The 25,103-nt window shown below is 48.2% G+C and overlaps 1 protein-coding gene across 3 annotated transcripts in view; it reads left to right on the forward strand.

Annotated features, from left to right (window-relative positions):
* NFATC2 (nuclear factor of activated T cells 2) overlaps positions 1-25,103 on the forward strand; it is a 171,783-nt gene that overhangs the window by 58,238 nt on the left and 88,442 nt on the right. For all 3 annotated transcript variants that reach the window (XM_008013989.3, XM_008013972.3, XM_008013966.3), the window contains exon 4: positions 24,885-25,087. In XM_008013989.3, coding sequence (XP_008012180.1) covers positions 24,885-25,087 — 203 coding nt within the window. The remainder of the gene's footprint in view (positions 1-24,884; positions 25,088-25,103) is intronic.

Consider the following 25,103-nt stretch of genomic DNA (forward strand, 5'->3'; position numbering starts at 1 on the left):
GAGGGTAGGGGAGTGGTGAGGGTGAGGGTGGAGGTAGTGGGGTGGGGGTGAGGGTGGGGTTGGGAGTGAGGGTGGGGGGACATTGAGGGTGGGGGTGGGGGTGAGAGTGGGGGTGGTGGGGATGGGGATGGGGGTGGGAGTGAGGGTGGGGGGGGTGTTGAGGGTGGGGATGGGGGGTGAGAGTGAGGGTGGGGGTGGAGGGGTGGGAGCATTCTTGGCTTCCTCCTCTGCCTGAGCCTCGCTATGCAACCTCAGCCCACATACTTCTCACTGAGCTGTAGGAGCCTCTGCTCTAAAACGAGTGGGTAGGGCTCTGTAAGTTCTCTCCTGCCTCTAAACTTACTTGATTCTATGACTCAGAGTAATGGGTATCACCCAAGTAGAAGTGCCTATGTTTAGCTTTGTTCACTTTGAGGTGGGAGTTCCAACTGCTCTGCAACTTGGGTTGCCTTCGCTCCAGGGTTGATTCATTCAGGGACTTGAAGCTGTTAAGCTGTTATTTTTTTGATTAAAAAAAATTTTTTTTAAGAGTTTGGGGATAATTGAGCTAGAAGGAGGCTTAGAAATCATCTAGTTGGATGACTGGTATGGCTGATTCATGTATCATTTTGCTGAGGGTTTCAGCTACCATTTTACTGAAGGCTTTGGTTATTTTATTGAGGGATTCCTACGTGCCAGACCTTTTGCTAAACTAAAGTTGTCTCATTCAATCTCATACTGAGTACTTGAGGGTAGCTACTGTCACGATCAGTTTTCAAGTGACCAAATAGAGGTTCAGAGAGATGATATGAAATTTTAATATAAAGATAATACAGCAACTAAATTGGCAGGGCCGTGACTCAGATCATTAAAGGCAGAGCTTAGAAAAGTATTACTTATTGAGCATGTACAAGAGGTCAGACATTAAGTGAAGACTTGCATTACCCATTTAACCCCATGAATTGGGTTCTATTATCTTACTAATGAAAACCGAGCCCCAAAGAAATGTGACTTGCCTGAGGTAAGGCTTATGCAGGTAGGAAGCAGAAGTGTATTCGATTTCTTTTTCTATTTTCTTTTCTTTTTTTTTTTTTTTTGAGACGGAGTCTTGCTCTGTCACCCAGGCTGGAGTGCAGTGGTGCGATCTCGGCTCACTGCAGCCCCTGCCTCCTTGGTTCAAGTGATTCTCCTGCCTCAGCCTCCAAAGCAGCTGGTATTAGCCACCATGCCTGGCTAATTTTTGTATTTTTGGCAGAGATGGGGTTTCACCATGTTGGCCAGGCTGGTCTTGAACTCCTGGCCTCAAGTGATCCACCCGCCTCGGCCTCTGAAAATGCTGGGATTATAGGCATGAGCCACCATGCCCAGCTGCATTTTAGATTTTGAATCTCTTTCTCCTTCTTATTCGCTTCTCTTTGCCTTGTGATCTTTTATGGGCATACAGTTGGCCTATTGGCCTTCCTCATGGTTCTGTGCACCTGCGTGGGAGCTGGGCTTGCGGGAGATGCTCAACCATTTCTTACCTCCTCCCCTCTGTCACCTGGGGCCAAGCTATCATCATCTCTTGTCTGGGTGACAGCCTCCTAACTGGTTTCCCTGCCTCCACTCGCACCCTTCATTCATCTGCTTCCCACACAGCTGCCAGAGGATCTGTTCAGAGTGTACCTTGGTCCACACCACCCCCATTCTGAGCCGTCCTGTGTCCCCTCCCTGAGTATAGATGCTGTGCTCCTCACTGTGGACCAGGCCGTGTCACCCGGTCCCTGCCTGCCTCTCTTCCTCACTCACTCACTCCATTCCCGCCTGCTAATGGCCTCCGTGCTATTCCTCAAACACTCCAGGTAGGCTCCTGCCTCAGGGCCTTTGCATGTGTCTTTCATGCCTCCCAGCTATCCACATGGTCCTTTCTCTGCTTTATTCAGCTGTCAGCTCAATTGTCACCTCCTCAAAGCAGCTTCCCCTGATTATCCTACCAAAATAGATCCCCTTTCTCTCCTGCCATCATCTGTCTTTCTACTTGGGTGTTTGTTTGTTTTGAGATGAAGTCTCACTCTGTCGCCTAGGCTGGAATGCAGTGGGTCAATCTCGGCTCACTGCAACCTCCACCCCCTGGGTTCAAACAGTTCTCATGCCTCAGCCTCCTGAGCAGCTGGGACTACAGGTGCACGCCACCATGCCTGGCTAATTTTTGTATTTTTAGTAGAGATGGGGTTTCACCCTGTTGGCCAGGCTGGTCTCAAATTCTTGGCCTCAAGTGATCTGCCTGCCTCAGTCTCCCAAAGTGCTGGGATTACAGGCATGAGCCACTGTGCCTCGCCTCTGTTTTTTCTTTTTTCCATAGCCTGATATATGTTCTCTCTTCCTTTCCTCCTCTCCTCCTTCCTCTCCTCCAACCCCTTGACCCATCTCCTCATCCATCCCCCTGCCACACATCCGTCCTTCATTCCTTCATCATTGCTCCATCCCCAATCCCAAGCACAGCGTCTGTCACATAGTGAGTACTTCATCTATCTCAAGAACAGCGGCTGAGAGATGTTGCTACCCTGCTGCTTTGAGGCATTGGTGAGCCCCGCTGTGTCTGGCCTCTCGGATGAACAGAGCCCTGGGAGTCCGGGTGATGGATGTGCTGGCGTAGGCGGCTCCTTGGTGGCTTTCCTGTGCTAAAGGAAGCAGAGGAAGGAAATGACAACCATTCAGAAGGACCGGTTCAGTTCACTAGGACATGCCCAAGCTTCCCGGCCCGTCGTGTCTGTGGCCAACATGAGTTGGGCTCGCTTGAGGCCAACAGAAGTCGTGACTTGATGGAATGGGCACACGTTAGTTTTATGATGATTAAGAAGGAAAAAAAGAAAACCTTATTTTTCACTTTCCTTTTTTAATCAAGAAGTATGCCGTGGGTGTTCCCTTGTGGTTTTTGAGTCAAAGAGAGTATTGTTTTTGAGCTTTGAGTTCCCCCGGGGGCTGCAGCTTTGCGTGTATCTAACTTTAACTTTGAACTAACGCTTTTAGGGCCCTGGTGGGATCAGGGGTCCCGGGTCCCTTTCTGAACAAGGCAGCAGGCTTGTTTATTGTGTCCAAAGCGTGCCTCTCAGATCTCACCCCATCTTCTTCCTGTTCTGAATCGCCCCCTCCCTGGCCAATCTGCCCCTCCTCTCAGCAGTTCCCCCTCGCTCCTCTGTGAGCAAAGGAGGGGGCAGATCTGCTTTGGTGGAAGGCGGTGGCTGCAGAGGCTGGACTCAGGCGACCATCCATCATTGGGGGAGGCGTGGAACAAGCCATGAGTATTCAAATGTGGCCTTGTTTGCAGGGATTGAACAAGGGTGGTCTGGGGCTGGACCAGGGGTTTCAGCGAAGTAATGTTGGGGTGAAAAATGCAGAAAAGTCTTGTGCAAAAATGGGATCATATTAAGTTCATGCATTGGTCCTAAAGCAACCCCGTGAGTGTGTCTGTAGAGCGAGTTCTTACACATCCATGTGGACTTGTTCTCATGTGCATCTTCTTTTTGCATTTATCTTTTGGTGGATCATTATTTTTCTTGCTGTGGGAGGGAGCAGAATGATTGGCCCAAGTACACCTTGACTTTGGACCCGAAGTTGTTGAAGTCACGAGGCGGACACATTGCTGCCCTTGCCTTGGGCAGAGGCAGAGCCTTGGAGGGTGCGTGGTTTGGTAGAAGTTAGACTTTGGGAAGCTTGTTGGGACTTGTTAGTAACCTGGGTGCTAGTCCCAGCCTGTAGCCAAACCCCTGTCCCCTCTCAGGGCCAGGATGGGAGTGACATTTCTCAGTGGGGGACTTCGCAGCATTGCTTGAAGCCTTCTGAAGAACCCCATTGAGCTGCTGAGAACGGAGTGGATTCTAGCCCCTGCCACCCTGCCTGGGGCCTTCCAGGGCTGTCCAGGCAGTCAGGATAGGCAGCAATGCTCAGTCAACGGCCGCTGAGTGTGAGATGTGCACTCTAGATAGAGGGAGAAATGAGATCAATTCCTGCTTTCAGGGAGTGCCCAGTCTGCTGGGCGAGATAGATGGGAAAATAATTGAGGTCGCAAGCCGGTTGGTTGAACAATGAATAGCAGGAAAGATGGAGCCAGATGACCTGGGTTTGAATCCTGGTTCTGCCACTTATTGGTTGTGTGACACTGGGCAAGTTACTTAACTTCTCTGTGTCTGTAAAGTGGGATGATGATAGTACCCCCAAAATAGGTTACCATAAATACTGAAGCAGAGGGCCTAACAGTGTGTGTCCAATTGTTAGTGATTCTTTATTTGTTTATAGAGATAAGACCTATAATAGAGAGATAAGGACTATGAAAGAAAGAGAAGGTAGTGAGGCTCTGGGTCACAAGGCTCACTTTGCCTCAGGGAATCTGGGGCAGCTTCCTGGAGGAGGTGACATTTGAGTGGAGGGTAGGGAGTGGTTGCAGGAGGTAAAAGAAGAATGGTCCAGGCTTCAGGAGTGTGCAGAGGTGAGGGAACCCTGTTTCTGATTGCTCAAGGCCTGAGCCTGTCCACAGATGGCATTTGACACGCTCAGGGCTTTAAGCAGCAGCTGACACTAGTTAACCAACATTTACAAATTAGGAAATTTCTCATACCAAGTTGGATTTCTAACAATCAGAAGATCTGGCAACAATGGCTGGCTTCCTACATGGCAAGTTGTAAACAGCTGTGCCTCGGTCCTCCCTTTAGACTGGATCTGCCTCCCCAGGGGGGTCTCAGCACCACTAGGCCCAGCTCACACACCCACATTCCTCACCTGGCTCCTCTGGGCATCTCCTTGGTGACCCTGGGTGGAGGTTTGGAATCTGCTTTGGAAATGCTTAGAAAAATAAACCCAGATCTTGCTGACCTTCACGTCCAAGTGTTTGCTCAAGGCCTCTTTTTAATGTAAAAAAGATGCTACCAAGTGCAAAGCTGTCCTTACCTTCCTACCTTAGCATCCTCCTAGGAAAAATGGGAGTCTTCTCTGATCCACAGATTTCCCACAGGGACAGAGGAGGGTTGATTGAGGCATGAGTTAGAGTCCCCTGCAGATGGCATGGCGGCAGCCAGTGCAGGGGACGTGAGCTCTCTTACACCTGGGCGTGCACACGTGGGTGTTTACTGTTGGCTTCAAACACAGAAAGTGACAAAATTGAACTCCACAAATTTATAAGAGGTAGTGAGTCAGTTTTCCTTGGTCCCGGCAAACTCCATGCTTGCTAAAAATGAGTGCTGTAGTATTTATTTGCCTTCTGTCAGTCAGCAAAGAAAACCCGGGTTCAGAACTGGATAAGACAGTTCCCCAGAGAGGAGAGATGATCTGGGGATCTCACACAGCAATAAGCTCTGTCTTGGGCGTTTACGATGGAATGTGTCCCTGTCACCCCTTTATGGAGCAGCTGCGTTCTCTTTGAGGTGAATATGCAGTCACACTCAAGTCTTTTCAAGAAAGGAGGCTTTCCAGCCATGTGCGGTGGCTGCTGGGAGGTTGAGGTGGGCGGATCACTTAAGCCCAGGAGTTCAAGACCAGCCTGGGCAACATGGTGAAACCCCGTCTCTACAAAATAAAAACCAAAAATTAGCTGAGCGTGGCATGCGCCTGTTGTCCCAGCTACTCCAAAAGCTGAGGCGGGAGAATTGCTTGAGAATGGGAGGCGGAGATTGCAGTGAGCTGAGATGGTGCCACTGCACTCCAGCCTGGGTGATGAGTGAGAACCTGTCTAAAAAAATAAAATGAGATTTAGGGTCTAGCCGGGGTTCTGGCTCCACCGAGCTGGGTTGAATCTTACTTTGCCCCCACTTGGAGGCCACTGCAGTAGCACAATGCCCATGTTGGGACTGGGTGTCCACTTGGGGGCTGTGCTGGCCTCATTTCCAAGTGTGGATGACTAGCAGGAGGTGGCAGTCACGTTCAGGACAGTATGTGACCACCATCTTGGTAGTGGTTTGTCTCAGTGGACGGAGGACCTCAGAGCTTGAGCCCAGAGTTTACTGGGGATTCAATAATCCTTAAGAAGTCAGAGTTGAGCTTTTCCCTCTTATGACAAACTTCATTTCCTGTTTCATCAAAAAGTTCTTCCTGGCAAACTGTGGCTTCTCAGCCTGTCACCTCCCTGCCACGGGAGGTGAGAACCTCTCCCATGCTGTGAGATGACTGGGCCGCGGCCTTGTTTATGGAAGCCAAGTGCCAGTCCCTCAAGGCGCATGAGTTCTCAGCCCTAGAATTCAGGATGGAGCCGTGGTCAGCTCTGGGCAAGGGTAGGATGCTGACTGCGGACAGAGACCTGAACATAACAGTAGCAGAAGAAAAGGGCCTTGGGGCCTTAAATAAAGGTGAGAGGGAGGAGCCCCTCAAGAGCAACGTATGAGGGAATTACCGACGTGTGCCACATTTCCACTTGAAAGTAAAAGAAAAGTGTTTAAACAAAGAGGAAATAGGAGGAGCAGGTGTAGCAGAAAAGCCACCAGCCAGGGAAGCTGCCAGATTTGCTTTTGATTTCCAGCGGCACCCGCCCTGCGTTGGACACCTTAGGCAGCTGACTTAGCCTCTCTGAGCAAATGCATGGAAGTGCAGCGCCTGGCACCCGCTCTGTGGAGGGGAGGAGGGGAGCACTGGGGTCCTGTCCTTCCTTATGTCCATATTCAAAAGAGGACTCATAACCAAACAAAGTAACGGTGACCGAGCTGCCTGAGACGGCTTAGAGGGAGGTCTGAAATGGGTGACGATGGTGGCGATGATGGTCACTGCTGACACTCACTGAGCACCCACTCTGTGCCAGGCACTGTCCCCATTATATCGTCTAATCTTTGCCACAGCTCATGGGGCATGGAGTGGGCATCTATAATTTTCCCCTTTGCACAGGCGAGGGCTCAGAGGTGTGGCCAGCTTTCAGCAGCGCCAACCAGTCTCGGATCTGAGACTTGGTTGGGTCTGAGAAGACTGATGGTCAAGGGTGTCATGTTCTGGGCTGGCTCTTTGCTAAGTGTTTGATGCCCATCACAGTGGGGGGCAGCTCTCTGGGGACATGGTGCTGAGGTTGCCACTGATGAAAGGACTGGACAGGGACCGAGCTGCTCTCAGTGCGATCGACTGTGTTCCTGTCTCTCAGCACGCCCCGCCTCTCAGGGAATAGGCCCAGTGGTGTTTCCCTGCCGTGGTGTTCAACCAGTGTCTGCTGCATTCCAGGGGCCTCAGATGGAGCTGCCGTCTGAGTCCAGGGCCCCGGTGAGTGAGACTCACAGTCGGGGTGGAAAGGTGCTCAAGTAATGAGAGGCTTTCTTTTACAGTAGATTCACTATGTCAGTCTGGGACATTCCCCCTGTGAGTGGGAGGTGCCTAGAAGATCAAAATCATTTCTCTAGCATGTTGTCCATTTCACATCACTCAGTTGCAATGTGACGTCCCCGATCCCCATTCTATGCCCATAACAGCCCCATGAGAAAATAACAAGAATTATAGCAAGATGAAGGCCAACGTTTACTGAGTGCTTACTATGTGCCGGCACTGGTTCTAAGAGCTGTGCACGTACCAATTCATTGAATCCTGGTAACTGTATGAAATGTACAAGCACTTTTTTCTATGTGACACATGGGTTGAAGAGTCGGAGTGACCTGCCCAAGGTCCACAGCCAGCAAGTTCAGCAGTTGGGACTTGAGCTTGGGTCCGCTGACTCCCTAGCCCCCAGTCTAAACCGTTAGGCCCTACTGCTCTGGAATCTTCTTTTCCTGGTTTCCTGATGGCAAAACTGGGACCCAGATGGTTCTAGTGGATTTGCAGATACTACATGGTTCACCAGAGGCCCAGGCTGGGAGGCACACGATCGCATCCTCCTGGAGACTCCGGCCCCAAGCTGCAGACTCCAATGCTGATGCTACAGTTCCATGTGCCCGTGGATACGTCGCTGAGCGAGGAACACAGGGCGACATGAAAGGAACACGCTCGGCCTTGACAGGCCCAGCCCCGGCCGGCGCTCACTTGGAGGCAGTTGAAAGGAAAACTGTGATAAGGAGCTGCTTTATCACGCCTCTTGACAGGCCGGGCTTCCTCCCTTCTGTGGCGTGAGCCTTAAACCTCTTCCAAGTCGCCTGGCATGGAGCCCTGGCCGCCTCCTGCTCCCCCAAGGGCTGGAGCAGGGAGCCCATTAGCCAGTGGGAGTGGGAGCGGGCCTAGGGGGCGGGTGCCAGCCCTTTGAAGCCACGCAGAGGGCCTCGCACAGCCCCTTATCTTGGCTGGTGGTGTTCCTCCGCCGGAAAAGGGAAGCACAGAGAGGAAAAGCTTTCCCCTGTGGCTTTTGTGTTTGGTTCGCATTAAATGAGGCCGGGCGGGGTTTTTGTTGTTTGTTTTCCAACTTTTCAGCGAAAGGATGATGGATGACGCTCAGCGCGGCGGGTGCCTGCTTCTCTGGGATGGCGTGCCCCTGTCATGCTGCCCTCACGCACACTCCTGTCTGTTGATTGCGCAGTCTCCTCTGCGTCTTCTCTAGAAGTCGGGGGGGCTGCCCAGGTCGTCCTGAGCACAGCGGCGGGGTGCGGCAGGGCTCGGTGGTGCCAGGGGGCGGAGGCTGTGAATCCATTCACTCTGAGGCCCTGGCAGCCAGGGACCTCGTCTAGACAGGAAGATGTGTGTGATGGGATTTAAAGATGAGGCTCTCCCTCCTGCGGGGACGAGAAGGCTCTGGGAGCCTTGGGGCCGAGGTGATTTGGTTTGCAGGGTTTGCCCATTTCTGGGATGCACGGGGATGCGGCTTTCTCCAGATCTAAGGGGAGCCCGGGCCGGTGAACAAGGGGTTTCATGGCACTGCCGGGGGCACCGGGGAGTATGTGCGTGCAGGCCAGACCATAGCAGGGTCCTCGTAAGCTTTCACGGGGAGTAGGGTTGGGCCAAGGGGTGTGTGTGTGTGTGTGTGTGTGTGTGTGTGTTGGTGGGGGTGGGGCTGTTCTCAGCTAGCAGGTGTGAAAATCACCGGGAGAAGAGAGTAAGAGATGGACAGACTGCAGTCTGAGTAGATATGCACCTAAACAGAAGCACGTAGAGACCCATGGGTGCCCAGGAGTGTCCTGCAGCCAGTTTTCATGGCCTCGTGAGAGCTGATTTTTAAAGTTCCAGGAACTCTGTTACGTGTTGTTCTAACCTGTGTGCCCGACGTCATAGGCATCCTTGTATCCGCGTGGCGGAGGGAGCATGTGGTGGTACCGCTGCGTTTCTCCTCCCAGCTGCATATACAGTGTCTCCACGCCGGTAGCTGGAAATCAGCCACTGTGGGAGCGTTGACACCATGGAAATGGGCAAACACTGCAAACCAAGCTTTCTGTCTTGGAGAACTGGTCGTTGAATATTTACTGGTCTACCATTGCATACCTCACAGGCACAGTGCATGCAAACCCAGAGCAAGGAAGACAGACAGACAGGCTACCTGAACGAATGCCACTTTTTAGTTTGGGGAAAATACGTTACATTTTTATACATTGGTTGATTTCCTCCTCCTTCTTTTTAACCTTGTCCATTTTATGCATGTGGAAGAATCACTCAGAGATAGGACCATGGCTTCACCAAGCTGCAAAAGGGGTCATTGGTACAAAAAAGGTTAAAAATGTGTGCCCTGGAGCCAGGAGATGATTTTTCTTTTTCTAGTCCTTTCTTTGAACACAGGACCGTTCTAGCATGTGGGCAGGGAGTGGTATTTTTTCTCTCCTGGTGAAGAGTCCTTAGCAGACCTCCTTGGGTCCTTTTGCAAAGGTTTGCTGGGCACCTCTTGTGTCTGGGCACTGACCCGGGTGGTTTTCTTAACCATCTCTTGATGATCTACTGGCTTTGGAGATGGTGACCTCCCACCCTGGGGCTCCCCAAACCTGGTGCTCCAGCACCTCCTCTGCTGTACTTTGAGTGCCAGTCCTGTGTTCTGCAAACTGCGGTTCCCTGGGAGAGGAGCATGCTGATTAATGTTGTGTTACTCAGTCAGCATTTTTAACATTTATAATTATTTTATTTTTTAATTTAAATTTTTAAAAATTGAAACAGAGTCTCACTATGTTACCCAAGCTGGTCTCAAACTCCTGGGCTCAAACAACCTTCCTGTCTCAGTCTCCCAGGTAGCTGGGATTACAGGCATGTGCCACCATGGATAGCTGCTATAATTATTTTAATGGCACGTTTATTTTGTTGTGTATTTATGCGCACCTTTGATTTCCCGCTGGTGATCCTGGTTTCCTGTTTATGATAGCAACATAAAGTTTCTTTTAAGATACATTTCTGTAAGTAAAGATATGAATTTAAATTGTAAAGAGATTCAGTAACCCACAGTCCAGTAGAAGATCAGGAATATGACTTGAAAATGAGGTTGGGGAACAGTGGTGTGGCCATTTGTGGCTGTGTATTCTTCCCTCTTTAGAGACTACAGGAACAGAAGATCGTATAATTGTCAAGAGAATGGGTCTTGGAGGTAGACCTGCCATGTTGGAATCCTGGCTTCTCTCTTCTTGGCTGTGTGACCTTGAGCAAACGAATCTGTCTGAGCCTCAATTCCCTCTTGTTTAAAATTATAATACCTCTCTCACAGAGTTGCAGTGAAGATTGATAGATATCATACATCACAATGCCCCGTATCTAGCAAGCACTTCATACATTATTAGCTGTCATTTTTGTGGTTGTTATGATTAATTATAGCGTCTCCCTATTATCCAGTTTTCCCCAACATGGCCCTTTTTGTGAATAGGCAGAACTCAACAAATATTTGTTGACTTGAATTGAATGTTAAATGTTTAGAAAGCTGCCAGGCCTGGCACCTTTTAACCAGGAAAAAGCAATTCGGAAACCAGACAGAAAGTAAGCAGCAATTTTATTTCTAGCGAGGACCATCGTCATTCCTGCGTGTGTCAGACAGTCGTCTTTCCCCACTTCACCTCTCCTCTTGGGAATACCTTTCTAGACGTTCTTTTGGATTGTGAGTAAGAGGATGAGAACATTTGCAGACTGACTTGGGTGTCATTACTTGGTATGTTTCTGAGCAGTTGAATCATCTGACTCTTTGTACATGGCAGTTTCTTTCAGATTCTCTTTTGGCACTGGGTTTTCAGAGAAATCATTGTTTTTGAAACCTTTGATAAAGCAGGCTGGTGCACGGATCCACGTGCCGTTTGTACCTTGAGTTTGTTTAACTAGAAGCCACCTAGACATGGTTGTCTTACTGTCTTTGCAATGCAGTTGAGAAGAACTTGAATGAAGGAGTGGAGGACTTGATGTGATGCTGATGGGTTGATGAGTCCTTCAGTTAGACTTAGGTTTAATTATCTCTAACAGAAAACCCCAAATAACAGTTGCTTCTCATCTAAGAATGTAGAAAATCTAGAGATGGGTAGTCCAAAGTGCTATGAAGTCATTAGGAATCCAGGTTCCTTCTTACCTCCTGTTCAACTCCAGGCCACCTCATGGTTCAAAATGATTGCTGGGGCTGTAGCTACCACCTCTATACTCCAAGCACTGGAATTTCAAGAAGGGAGGGAGACAGGGCCAAAGGGGCCCCCTCACTGTCTTGGTGAGCTTCCTCTCAGTAACTCTTCTGCAAGTCATCTGCACACTTCTTTTTTTTTTTCTTTCTTTCTTTTTTTTTTTTTTTTTTTTTTTTTGAGACAGAGTCTCACTCTGTTGCCCAGGCTAGAGTGCAGTGGTGTGATCTTGACTCACTGCAACCTCTGCCTCCTGGGTTCAAGCGATTCTCCTGCCTCAGCCTCCTTAGTAGCTGGGATTACAGGCACCCACCACCACACCTGGCTAATTTTTATATGTTTAGTAGAAACGGGGTTTTACCATGTTGGCCAGGCTGGTCGTGAATTCCTGACCTCAAGTGATCCGCCCACCTTGGCCTCCCGAAGTGCTGGGATTACAGGCGTGAGCCACCACGCCCAGCTTGAATGTAATTCTTTATGCACCCGGAAGCCATGGGTAGATTTTAAGTAGGGAAGTGATGGGATCTCACTTGCTTTTAAAAGATCCCTCTGGCTGCTTGTGGAGATTCTATTCAGAATGGGAACAAGGGACAAGGCAGAGATCAGTGAGAGGCCAGATGCAGGGATCCAGATGGCAGTGCCAGGACCCAGGGAGGTTGATGAGAACGTGAAAAGTGGGAGGATCTGGGGTGTTTCTTGAAGGTCCTCTTGAAACACTTTCTGATGGACAAGGCATAGGGTTTCAGTGCAGATTTTCTCTTTCCCCTCCTCATAAATTTTGCTTAATTTAAGAATGTTTCTCAATGGGAGTGATTTCATGTCTCAGGGGACATTTAGCAATGTCCAGAGACTTTTTTGTGCATCACAGTTGGGGAAAGGGTGACTGCTGGCACCTACTGGGTAGAGTCCAGTGATGCCAACAAACACCCTATAGTGCCCAGGGCAGCCCCCGACAAGAAAGACTTATTTGGCCCCCAAATCAGTAGTCCACATTGGCCAATAGTGCTGAGGTTGAGAAATCCTGATTTACTAGTTTCTTACCCCAATGTCTTAAATTGTGGGATTATGATAATCCCGAATGTTACCACCCATCCAGAGAAGCACTCGATTCTTCACCAAAGGCATGTATATTAATAATCCTGAAGGACAGCCTTCAGCTTAATCTTCCTTCCCTGAGAGGCACTCTGCTGCATGAATGACTAAACGGAGGAGTGAATGAACTTGGGAATGGCCCCGATGAAGAGGTGAGTCAGACTGGCTCAGCCCACAGGCTTCCATCATGTTTATGGAAGCCAGGCCCCATGCACTCCACACAAGAACGGGCCCCTTGTTCCTGAATGATGCGTTTTGTTGATCTGCCAGTGGGTCCCGCCTCTCCCCAGGTCACCGACAGAGCCCGTCTCAGCGCCGTCTCGCCGTGCTGAGTCTAAGAGTTATGCAGAGAGCCCTCCAAAAACCCACCCTTTGAAATGAAAGAAACTGGATCTTAAAATCCCAAAATAGAGTGTGGAAAGGTACACATCACGTCTGCCTTCTCCTTTTCTTTCCCCCCTTGTGGCAAAAGTGACTCAGAATTTTTGGTCTGAATCCAGAGAGACCTGCACAGTCTTTGGTGTGGGGGCGGAGGTGTCATTCGATTGGGAATAACCCACCTTTTTTATGCCGTGGCTGGCTCGGCTGGCTGTCCTGCATTTCCTCAGCCCTGGCTTTTGTCTCTTTACCATCTTGGGGTTCTTTTTCAGCTGTGGCTGTAGTGAAAGGGGAGAGGTCAGAACTTATGGCTCATCCAGATGTCTCTGGTGGAACAGTTTTGTGAAGCTGAACAGCAGTTTCCTGGGAATGTTTTTGTTTTTTAATTTAATTTTATCTTAAGTTCTGGGATACATGTGCAGGATGCAGAGGTTTGTTACATAGGTAAACGTGTGCCATGGGGGTTTGCTGCACCTATCAACCCATCACCTAGGTACTAAGCCCGACAAGCATTAGCTGTTTATCCAGATGGTCTCCCTCCCCTGGCTCCCGCAGAGGAATGTCTTATCAGTGTGTTCTGAAGCGGCTGCCATCAGGGCTGGTGCTGTAGCCTCCCATCCCAGCATTCCTGGAGCGTTCACACACTGCCATGCTGGGCACGGTCAGGGCCAGATGCTTGCACAGGGTTTCTGCAAGCTCCATTCCCTAGTTGCCGTCTCTTGGGGATCAAACCTCTCCCTTTCCCCTGCTTCTCCCAGAGCTCAGGCCTCTGCACATAGTAGATACCTTGTTCTCTAATATCAGGTCAGCGTCGTGAGTGAGAAACTCTGGGAGAAATGTTTCTGAAGGATGCTTTCCCCCTGTTGTCTGGTCTTTGGGTCAACAGTTGGCAGCAGGCAGCACTGCACGTGCCTCACTTTTCCCTCACCATCTCCGTGAGCTGCCAGGCTGCTGTGCTTTCAACTCAATCTCAAGATTGTACACTTCATTTTTCCAGCCCAAGTTAGTCTGCTCTTCTGACTTTCAGTGTAATTGGCCTGGTATAATATGTCTCTTTCATGGTGAGACACATTCCTGCAGACTGGCTCAAATGGTCGTGAGTTTAGGCAGACTCCAAATGTAGGGATTCTGTTCCAGACATGAATGAGCCTCCTTTCTCAGAGTTGCTGGAGAATGAATCACTCGGCAATATGTGGATCCACATAGGAACCTGAGAATCAATCTATTCATTTATTTATTCAGCAAATATTTATTGAACATCTACTGTATGCCAAATACTGTTGGAGGTGCTGAGGCATGGTGATGGACAAGCTTATATTCTAGTGGGGCAGGAGGTGGGAACAGGCAATAAGCAAACACATAAGGTAACACTTAGCACAGTCAGGAAGGAAATAAACAGGAAGATGTGATGGAGCGATGCTAGGGGAGCTGTCTTTCTGCCAGGCGACCCAGGGAGGGCCCTGCATGTAGGCTGAGATGTGAAGGATCAGGAGGAATTAGCTGTGAGAAGACCCAGGGAAAGAATGTTCTAGGCCGAGGGCATAGTGTATGCAAAGGCCCTATGGCAGAAACAAATGTGGCCTGTTCCAGGAGCAGCAAAGAGGCCCATGTGGCTGGACTGGAGTGGGGGAGATGAAGCTGGTGATAGGGGCAGGGGCCTGATCATGCAGAGTTTTGCCAGCTGCGATGGGCAGTTTGGATGTTCTTTTTCTTTTTCTTTCTTTCTTTTTTTTTTTTTTGAGACAGAATCTCGCTCTGTCACCCAGGCTGGAGGGTAGAGGCACAATCTCGGCTCGCTCACTGCAACCTCTGCCTCCCAGTTTCAAATGATTCTGGTGTCTCAGTCTCCTGAGTAGCTGGGACTACAGGTGTGTGCCACCACACCCGGGTAATTTTTGTATTTTTAGTAGAGACAGGGTTTCACCATGTTGGCCAGGCTGGTCTTGAGCTCCTGGCCTCAAAGAATCCACTCTCCTTGGCCTGGATTTTATTCTAAATGTACCTGAGGATCATTACATGTTAGCACTGAAAGGCAATCTTCAAGTTGATTTCTTCCAAGAACCGAGACCAGAGAAGAGGCCTTTAATTGCCACAAGTCACCCAGCCATAGATGGAAAAATATGAATGAAAGTTAACATTGATTGCTTGTGACATGCTTTATGCATAGCCCGCTTGATCCTGCCAACAGCTTGATGAGGTGTGCGGGGTCAGGAGCCCATTTACAGATGATGAAACTGAGGCCTGGAGATGGCAAGTCACCTTCCTGCCATGACACATTAAGTGCCAATGCCGGGATGTAAACCTAGATGGTTGGAGTCCAGGACTCTTGATCTCAGTGTTACACTGGTTCTACACAAGAGGAATACAGACAGAAGACGTGAAAAGCACTTGTACGACGTCTTAAAAAAAAAAAAAAATCAACAAGAAAAAGCCCAACTTCAAAGTTCAACTCGAAGAATGCTTGCATATTTTAATCCCATCCTTCCAGACCCAGCTCCTATATGGTGGGAGGGACGGGAATGCTGGTAGGGAGCCCATGGCTGGGTTGACATGTCTGTCCAGGGCATCAGAAGCTGGAGACTGAGAGTGGAGAGGGCAGGTGAGAGCAGAGAAGGGAAGGTTCATGACTCCAGGCCAAAGGAGGGGACAAAATGATCCAGGTTTTTTATTCAAAGACCCCATGGGGGCCGTGAGTAAGGGGGCTGGGGTTCAGCCTTTGGTCCTGAGTCCTGTTAGGCTAATGTGCCTTGCCTCTGATCTCCCCACGCTGGTTTCTAGGGCTTTCTCGGGGTTTCAAATGTGGACATGGTAATTGGAAACAAATCTAGCATGTTTTGGGCCATCAAGCCTCTCTTGAGTGAGCGTGCTTGCTCTGCGGTAGATATGTCTGTTTTTAATTTTCAGTGATGTGAGAAATATAGAATGACTTGGTTCTTAATTTAGAATACTGAGAGAGCCTGACTTGTTTGGTTTTCAAGCCTGTCCAGAGTGTCTAATTCTCTTTTTATGGTTCCCTGTGTAATTGCAAAATGTGCCGCTATCAGCAGGGCAGCTGACCACAGTGGCCTCCTGCCGGACTGAAGACACATCCAGCCAGTGGGATCCCAGCTGGGTCAGAAAGCAGGCACAGGGCTCCTTCATTGTACCTGGAGATGCTGTCACCTCTGTTTGGAACAGAGCAGCCCAGGTATCAGTTGTCCAACCAGCTGAGTCGTGCCCACACCAAGCAGGACAAGGCTCTGTGACACAATGGTCGCTGTGGGCCGGGAGGAGAATTGCCCAAGCTGGAGAGAAGCCGGTGTGGGCGTATAACAGCCCTTTGTCATGCGAGAGGGGCACATCTGGAGAGACCGCAGCTGCTCTGGCTCCTTCCATGATGTCACACACACTCCCTTCTAGCCTTGCTCACTTGTTGGACACCTGCATGGTGCTCTAGGCATTGAGGCTGCACCATGAACAGGAAAGATGGGGGGCTGCCCCCAGGGGACTGACATTCTACTGGGGGAGGCAGCGAAGAGCAAATAACTATCACATGCAGGGTCAGGTGGAGGGAAGTGTCAGGTGGATGATGCAACTTAAGGCAGGGTGTGTGGAGGGAGAGTGAGAAGGGCGTGGGGTGTCACCTTGGGGTGCGGCTGTCTGGGAAGGCTTCTCTGATGAGAGGTCACCTGAGGACAGGTTTGAATGAAGAGTGGGGTGAGCCCTGTGGGTCATGCGGGGAGAGCATTTCAAGCTGAGGGCACGATAAGTGTTGGAATCCAGGGATGGGCACCTGCCTGCTGGGTGCCTCGGTCTCTTGAGGGTGACGAGGCCAGTGTGGCTCTCATGGGGGACAGCGGGGAGGGAAGAAGGGTGAGTGGGAGATAGAGAAGCAGGGCCAGATCATATGGGATCTTCTGAGTCATGGTAAGGACTTGGGCTTTTTGATGCAAGGAAGATGTTTGCTGTTGGGATTTGAGCAGAGGTGGCATAAGCTCTAACTTACCATTTTGAGGATCTTTCTAGCTGGATTGCTATGTGAAGAAGACTGTGTAGGTGGAGGGAGAGGGGTGAGCAAGGAAACTGGGCCCCCTCTTTGACCAGGGTACTAGAGTGGAAGTGATGGAGGAGGCACAGGTAGCAAATTTGAGTGGGATTTAGGGAATGGAATTGACAGGGCTTTGGGATGGATCTAATATGGGATGGAGGCAGAGAGAGATACCAAGAATTAGGGTTTTTATTGAAGTGATTAACACACAATCATGGCTTGTTGGAATGACTGAGAGTCAAGTCATGGACGAAGTGTGCCTGGTCTGCTTGTGTGTGTGTCTGTGTGTGTGTATGTGGGGTGGAAGGTGGGGTTAGGGTGGCAGGTATGTACTGCAACTTCTGCACCCCAAAATAAATACTCAACTGGGATCCATGTGTGTTTGTACACATTTTCTCCCCACATGCTGCATGGCCATGGGGAATTGCAGTACTCTTCCCCGGCACCCTCCCCCGGCCCGGCCTTCCCCCGGCCCCCGCCACTCTGGGCTTTTTCTTTCTTTCAGAGTGAAATCTTTGAGGATGATAGCAATTTCCTAATATTTCAAATTCAACAAAAATGCTACTTAACATCGTTAATGTTTTATTTTAGTAAAATTCAAAACAGTTTGTTTGGCCCATTGCCATTTTGAAAATCAGTCCCACATTTTGGATTGGAATCGTCCAACTGAGAGTATTTAAAAAGCCCTGAGCACAGTTGATAGCAGAGTCGTTTTCAGGGAACTGCCATTTGCAAGGGTTCTTATTGCAGTGTTTGTAATGGGGGAAAGTTGGGAACCATCTAAATGTGCAAACTGGCTGCAGGGATCCACAGGCAGAATGGGCACGCAAGGGCTGGGGCTGGGGTGCGGGAAGAGAGGCACCAGGGAGCCAAATGGAGAGTGGGGCTCACTCAGGTGCCCACCTTGCATTTGCTGGACCTTGATAGTGAATGCCTCCTCAGATCATGTGTCCTGGGGACCTCACTGGCCTTGGGCTAGTCCAAACCCTGGGATATGCCAAGTAGTTCTTTGAGATTCTCGTAAAGCAAGATTCAATGACAAGAGGACATGACCATCTTAGCCAATGGAGGCAATACATAAACTCGAATGCCAGTATATTGATCTATGTGCCTGGAAGAAAAATCTGAAAGGGTAGATAACTTCAGTTAGGGGAATAAGCTTTAGTGATCTCTTGTACAGAATGGTAACTATAGTAAATAATCATTGTCTACATTTCAAAATTGCTAAGAGTAGATTTGAAATGTTTTTACCACCAAACAATAAGTATGTGAGGTGATGGATGAGTTAATTAGCTTGATTTCATCATTCCACAATGTAAACACATCAAAGCATCACACATTGTACCTCATAAATAGATAAAATTATTATTTGTCAAATAAGAGGAAAAATAAAATGAATAATAAAACAGTTTGGAGTGAAAAAAAGTTTGGAAGGATGTACATTCAAATGCTTACTTATTTTCAGGGGGTATTCTCTTTGTAATTTATCTTGTCTATTTTTTCCTGCAGTGAGCGAACTCTTAGTACTTTACACCAAGAAAAAGGAACAGCAAGAATCAACAGATATTGATGCCTTTTTATCTTTGTGTCAGGACAGTTAAGTTGCCACTAAGAACAGGCAGATCTTGAATTTGGTGGCAGGTAGGGGGTGAGTCTGAGTAGCTTTCTCTTTGACGCTGTGGGTCTTTGACATGCGGAGGCCATGTTTGCATGTCTCTGGGTTCTTCTTGCTGACCTGGTGGGATAGACTTGCCTGTCTTAAAATGCATAGGCCAGACTTGGGGGGCTGGGATGGGGGGATTTTGACTTTTTCTGAATCAGGAATCAGCCGTACAACAGAAGAAACAAACAGGGCCAATGGAGGCTGCTGCCACCTGATCACTTGTGACCTGTAGGATGGTGAGCAAGTTACTTAACCTGGTTGAGCCTCACCCATTGTCATCTAAAAATGGGATAACACTGCTCTTCTCTGAGCATTGTTATGGAGATTACATTATGCTATGTTTGCAAGTGATACCAATACACTGTACAGAAAGGTCTTCACCTATGGAAGATGCAACGTTCTCCTTGTGGCGAGGTTGGATGGCATCGTTTATATAGCTAAATGTGGTGGGATGTCTAAATCACACATCATTCCTCAGATCCGGTTTTTCAAGCAGCCGAGCTGACAAGGGGACAGAGTGGATTATTAATAGAACGACGCCCCCAAGCCTGCAGTCTTGCTTCTTGGTCCCTTTGATGGGAAGTTTGGTAGATGGAAGTCGCACTGAGCTGCAGCCTGGGCCCCCACCCCCACGGACGCCACAGACACTCCCCTCCCATGCGTTCAGCCCTTCATGGTGTGCACTAGAAGCACTGCTTCTTCCTGGAACCTTTTCAACCGCCTGGGAAATTACAAGAAGCAGAAAACTTTCGCCTTCACCTTGGCTGCAGGAAGTGGCGCTTCCTTTGCTCGGGAGGCCAGTGACGTGGAGCTCCTGTGTTGCAGGATGTGTCTGCGGTGCCCGGAGTGTGATACTGCTGGCCCAGGCCACCGAGAAGACCTCACCTTTGGAGAAGCCTGAAAAGCCTCCTGACCGAAGTCTCCCGAAAATGGGGATGATGGGGAGTTTGGAACCAGAAGGGCAGATCACGTCATCTCAAAACATCAAGTTCTGTTTGCAAAACCCAAATCACTGACTTTTTGGAGAAGCAAGTAAATGGCTATCTGTTCTTCTCATCAAACCTCCGGGAACCTGGCAAGGAAGGCTCTTCCAGAATGAGGCAGCTGAGCAGTTGGGGTTCTGGGCACATTCTGCACCTTTTGCAGAAGGGGAGGATGGAGGGTGGACGGGAAGTGTTCTTTTCATGCAAGATGACGAGGTTTCTTCACCTGGCCCCTCTTTCCTCTGACACTCCAAGCTGGTGACTGTTGAGCCAGCCCACTGAGAAGACTGGAATTAGTGCCTGGGCTTTCCCGCATGGGAGGCCTTCACGTTGGTTCTCACTTTGTTCACATTCATTCTTCACCCTTCCATTCAGTTCTGTAATATCACCTCCCTGTTTCGATTTGCGTCATCCTCTGATGACAAGGAAAGTTCTAGTTTCATGGGTACCTACCGTGTGCTGTGCTTTGGTGCCCAACAAAGGTCACCTTATTTCGCCTTTCAGAAGAGGCCTGCAGGGTGGGGGGTGATGTCCCCCTTTTATCTGAGCACATGGAAACTCAGGGGTGGAGCAATTGCTCACAGTCACACAGCCATCGAGAAGCAGAGCTGGCATCAAAATTCAGATATGTCTGATCCAAAGTGAAAAACTGTGTGCTTTCTGCTATACCACGCTGCTTTCTGGTGTTACCCGGGGAGGCGGGGAAGGGACTCTCACCAGTGCCAGGTGGATTCTGTCTGTTCACATTGTATGAGCCAGCCCAGCTCAACCCAGAGGCTGCTCTTCTACTCAGAGAGGCCATTCTTGGCTTTCATAAAGGAGAAGATTTTGCTCTCCAGGAGCTACCATTTTTGTTTGTTTAGGTTGCTGTTTGTTTCTCTCCCTCCATCTCCCTCTGTGCTCCTTCTTCTCTCCCTCCCTCCTCCCCCACTCCTGTGCAGCAGGAAGCACATTCTGTTTTTTATTTTAATTTTTTTTTTTTTTTTTTTGAGATGGAGTCTTGCTCTGTCATCCAGGCTGGAGTGCAGTGGTGCAATATTGGCTCACTGCAACCTCCGATGCCTCGTTCAAGTGATTCTCCTGCCTTGGTCTCCCGAGTAGCGGGGATTACAGGCACGTGCCACCACGCCTGGCTAATTTTTATATTTTTCATAGAGATGGGGTTTTGCCATGTTGCCCAGGCTGGTCTTGAACTCCTGACCTCAAGAGATCCGCCTGCCTCAGCCTCCCAAAGTGCTGGGATTACAGGCATGAGCCACCATGCCTGGCCCCAGGAAGCACATTCTTGATGTTGCATCTTAGCACTTACTTATTTTCCCTTTGAGGACCTGCCGTTTCTGACCTGTAGTCAGAGAGCAGAGTGGAATCCACCAGGCACCGAGGACAGGGAGAAGGTGGCAGGGAAGCTGGTGGGTTTGGAGCCTGAGAGGCTGGAGTTTGGAACCTGGCTCTGCCTTATGCTCACTGTGTTGACTGGGACAAGTTGCCTGATCTTAGCAACCTCAGTTTCCTCACCTGTAAAATGTGGGTAGCAGTGAGCCCGTTTTACATGGAATTGTTGTGAGATGTATAAAACGTCAAGTGTGGTGTGCAGCATGAGGGAAACATGCTTTCACTGCTGCGTTACTGTTTTTTGTTGGTTTATTTGTTTGAGACAGGGTCATGCTCTGCTACCCAGGCTGGGGTGCAATGGCACGACTGTGGCTCACTGTAGCCTCAACCTCCTGGGCTCAACTGATCCTCTCGCTTCAGTGCCACAAAGCAGCTGAGACTACAGACATGCGGCACTATGCCTGGCTAATTGTTGAGTTTTTTTTTGTGGAGACAGGGTTAGGCCATGTTGTCCACGCTGGTCTTGAGCTTCTGGGCTCGAGAAATCCACCCATGTTGCCCTCCCAATGTGCTGGGATTACAGGCGTGAGCCATCACGCCTGGTGCTGCATTACTGTTGATGGTGACAGATTATTCAACAAATGTTCATTGACCATGCTAATAAAATAAGCAAGGTTCCTACTACCGTGAAACTCACGTTCAGGCAGGAGAGGTGTTCAGCAAATAACTAAACAAGGAAATTTCAAGTGTTAATGAAGTAAATATTCCAGTGATGTGCTAGTAAATGCTTAACATCCAGTTTTCCAGGGGAAAAAAAAAGCCCTGGTTTATAGCATCTGTCCATTTTTGTGGTGTAAATATTCCCACTATGGCTGGAAATGTACATACCAAGTGACCAAAGTGGTGTCAACTGGCTCTTAAAATTCCTATAGGTTTAATGATTGGTTCTTGTAATGCCTAAAGAGCTGGCTTTAGCACTGAGTGTATCTAATCTGGTTCAGGAAAAACCTGAAGATCTGAAACCCAAATGTGCCAGTGGAAGAGTATTCTAGGCAGAGAAAATGTCTTGTGCAAAGGCCTTGAGGTCAGAAAGACCTTGGTGTGTTCAGGGAACAGGAGGATGGCTGGGGTTGGCAGGAGCCTAGTGGGGTGGTGGAGGAGAAGGCAGAGGCTGGGCTGTAGGAAGGCTCTTAGACTATCACACCGAATTTGGATTTTATTCTAAGGCCACAGGAAGTCTTTGGAGGGTTGTAGGCAGGGGAGTATCCGGATCTGATTTGCATTTTTAAAAGATCATTGAGCTGTTCTGTGAAAGACCAGCCAGAGGTAAGCTGAGCAGTCTGTGCTGGTCACTCCAATGAAGGGTGATGGTGGCTCGGGCAGGTGTGCCAACAAGAGAGGGGATGGAAATGGCTGGATTCGGGTGGAGCTGTAGGGATGTGATAGATTTTATCTCCAGGTGTTCCCTGCCTGTTTATCTTGAGTACACCCAGCAGGCGATTTCTGCGCTTCTGTCATTGGGAGGAACAGCTGCACATCATCAGAGCTCACTCTGCATCCTACCTTTCTTCTTGATACCAACTCCTGATAAATCCAGGAGAGGAGATGAGGAAATATATTTGTCTTGGGCTCAAATGCAAAGCAAAAACAACAAAAACAAAATCTCTTCTCAATGCTGCCCTTCTTTTGATTTTCGTCACCGAGCACAGTAGCTGTTCTTCAGATAAGGGGCTTCTGACTTGGATTTCCATCTTGGCCCAAGGCCGCCTCTCAGGTGTGTGCCAGACACTTATGTAAGTGGCCGGTTATGAAGAAGGTGATCATCTAACACAGTTCCACTCCCAGCCTCTCTCTTTGTGTGGCTTTTAGAAGGGGACATGAGCGTGTCATCTTTTCAGACCGGCCTTGTTCAATAGGACTTACTGTGATGATGGAAATGTTCTGTGTCTGTGCTGCTTGTGCCCTGTGGCTGCTGAGCACTGAAATGTGGCTAGTGCACCTGAAAAACTGAATTTTCAATTTACGTAATTTTAGTGAATATATCCATGTGGTTAGTGGCTCTTGCATTGGATAGCACAGTTCTAGACCATGTGTACTCATTCATCACCTTGCAACTTTGCCTTTTGGCAGGTGACTGGAGATCCTACTGAAGGATCTCCAGAGAAGAGTGGGCTCTTCGTGAGTTGTCACTTGTAGTCCCACTCAATTAGTGGAGAAAGGAATAGAGGCACAGAAAGATTAAATGATTTGTCTAGTGTCTCTCCACCCAATGAAAGACAGGAACACATCATCAAACTCTAGATCAATGTCCTTTTGTCTCTTGTTATTATATATATATATATATACACACACACACACATATATATACATACATACATATATATATACTTTTAATATTTCACAGGTTTCTAGGAATCTATTATTCCTATAACATGGCATATAAAGTCAAAGTCCTCTTTGATCACCTTCTCAATCTTGAGCTCCTCCTGCATTCACAGAGGTGATGATGATGTAGTCAGTTTAGAGCACATCCTTTTACACCTTTTTCTATTGTAACTGGATGGATAGAAAACATTCTGCATTTCTTTAAGTTGTGTCATGCTATACATATTTTTCTACACATTGCTTTTGTTTTTCAACAGTGTGTCCTAGATCTTTCTGGGTTGGTTCATAGACTTCTACCTCACTATTTTTTAAAATGCTTCTTAGTGTATCATAGCCTAGGAATGTCCTATTAGTAGTCAGGCTATTGATGTAACTCATTGTTCATTATTCTGTTTGTTTTTGTAAACATTTTTGCACGTGTCTCCTGCATATACAGTGTTTCTCTAGGGTACATACCAAGAGGTGGAATTACTGAGTCAAAGAATGTTTATTTATGTAGTTTTATTAAAGCTGTTGCTCTAATACTCTTTAAAATAGTTACACCAGTTTATATTGCTATCATCTGCATAAAAGTGTCTGTTCCCCCGCAATCTCCAAAATACTTGATATTATCAAATATCTACATGTGTGCCAGTCTAACTCTAATGGGTGAAAAGTGGTATCTCATGGTTGTCTCATTTGCATTTTTCTGTTTAGAAGTCAAACTGGTCATTTGTTTTTCTCTGAATGTTCTGTTCAAATATCTTACTCATTTTTTTTCTGTTGGATAGCCTTATTAATTCATTCATCAAATATGTACTAGAATGCCTACTAGGTGCCAAGCATTATTCTAGGCACTAGAGATTTTGTGGCAAATTAACTAGACAAATATCCCTGCTCTCAGAGATGTGACAGTTTAGTTCTGGGAGAAAGACTTAGACAAAAGGAATCAAGAAAATATATAGTGTGTTAGACTGGATAAAAAGTAGGAGAGGGAGATAGGGAAAGCCATTGGGATTGGGATTCGATTCTAAATAGATGGCCAGGGAATCTTTTACTTACTTACTATAGGCATTCTTCATATATTGTATGTGCTAATGTTTTATCTGTTATATGTTGCATATGTTTTCTTTCAGTCTTTATCTTTTGACTTAGACTATGGCATTTTTGTCACACTCTTTTTTAAAGTTACGCAATCAAACTTTGTTCATTGGAATATAGTCATGTAAGAAGTGACAGTTCTTTCTTCTGATCTTCCCAGGGAATCACTATCAAGAGCTCTATGTTTGTCCTTTCAGTTGATTTTCAGTTAATTTCAGTTATCCTCATTACTATGCAACACTCCTTCCACCCTCAGTCATCAATTAAGCACAGTTTCTGGCTGTTTCTCCATAAATGCAATTCTGACTGACTGTATTCTTTCTAGTGGCTGCTTAATATTCAATGTTAGAGGGGATGCCTGTAATTTATCCAAGCGTTACCCTCTGGCTGGACATCAAGGTTGTTTCCAGTTCTCCATTCTTCCAGATGCGGCAGAAATCCCATACTCTGTCTGCTGCCCATGAGCTCTCTGGTCTTTTTTGTTTATTGGATTAGAGCCACCACACTCCACATCATAATGATTTTGTTTTCTCCCCCACCAGCTCCATGGCTACATGGAAAACAAGCCTCTGGGACTTCAGATCTTCATTGGGACAGCCGATGAGCGGATCCTTAAGCCGCACGCCTTCTACCAGGTGCACCGAATCACAGGGAAAACTGTCACCACCACCAGCTATGAGAAGATTGTGGGCAACACCAAAGTCCTGGAGATCCCCCTGGAGCCCAAAAACAACATGAGGGCAACGTAAGGGCTGGGGGCT

This window comes from Chlorocebus sabaeus, chromosome 2 (genome assembly GCF_047675955.1).
Source record: "Chlorocebus sabaeus isolate Y175 chromosome 2, mChlSab1.0.hap1, whole genome shotgun sequence".
Classification (NCBI taxonomy): Eukaryota; Metazoa; Chordata; class Mammalia; order Primates; family Cercopithecidae; genus Chlorocebus; species Chlorocebus sabaeus.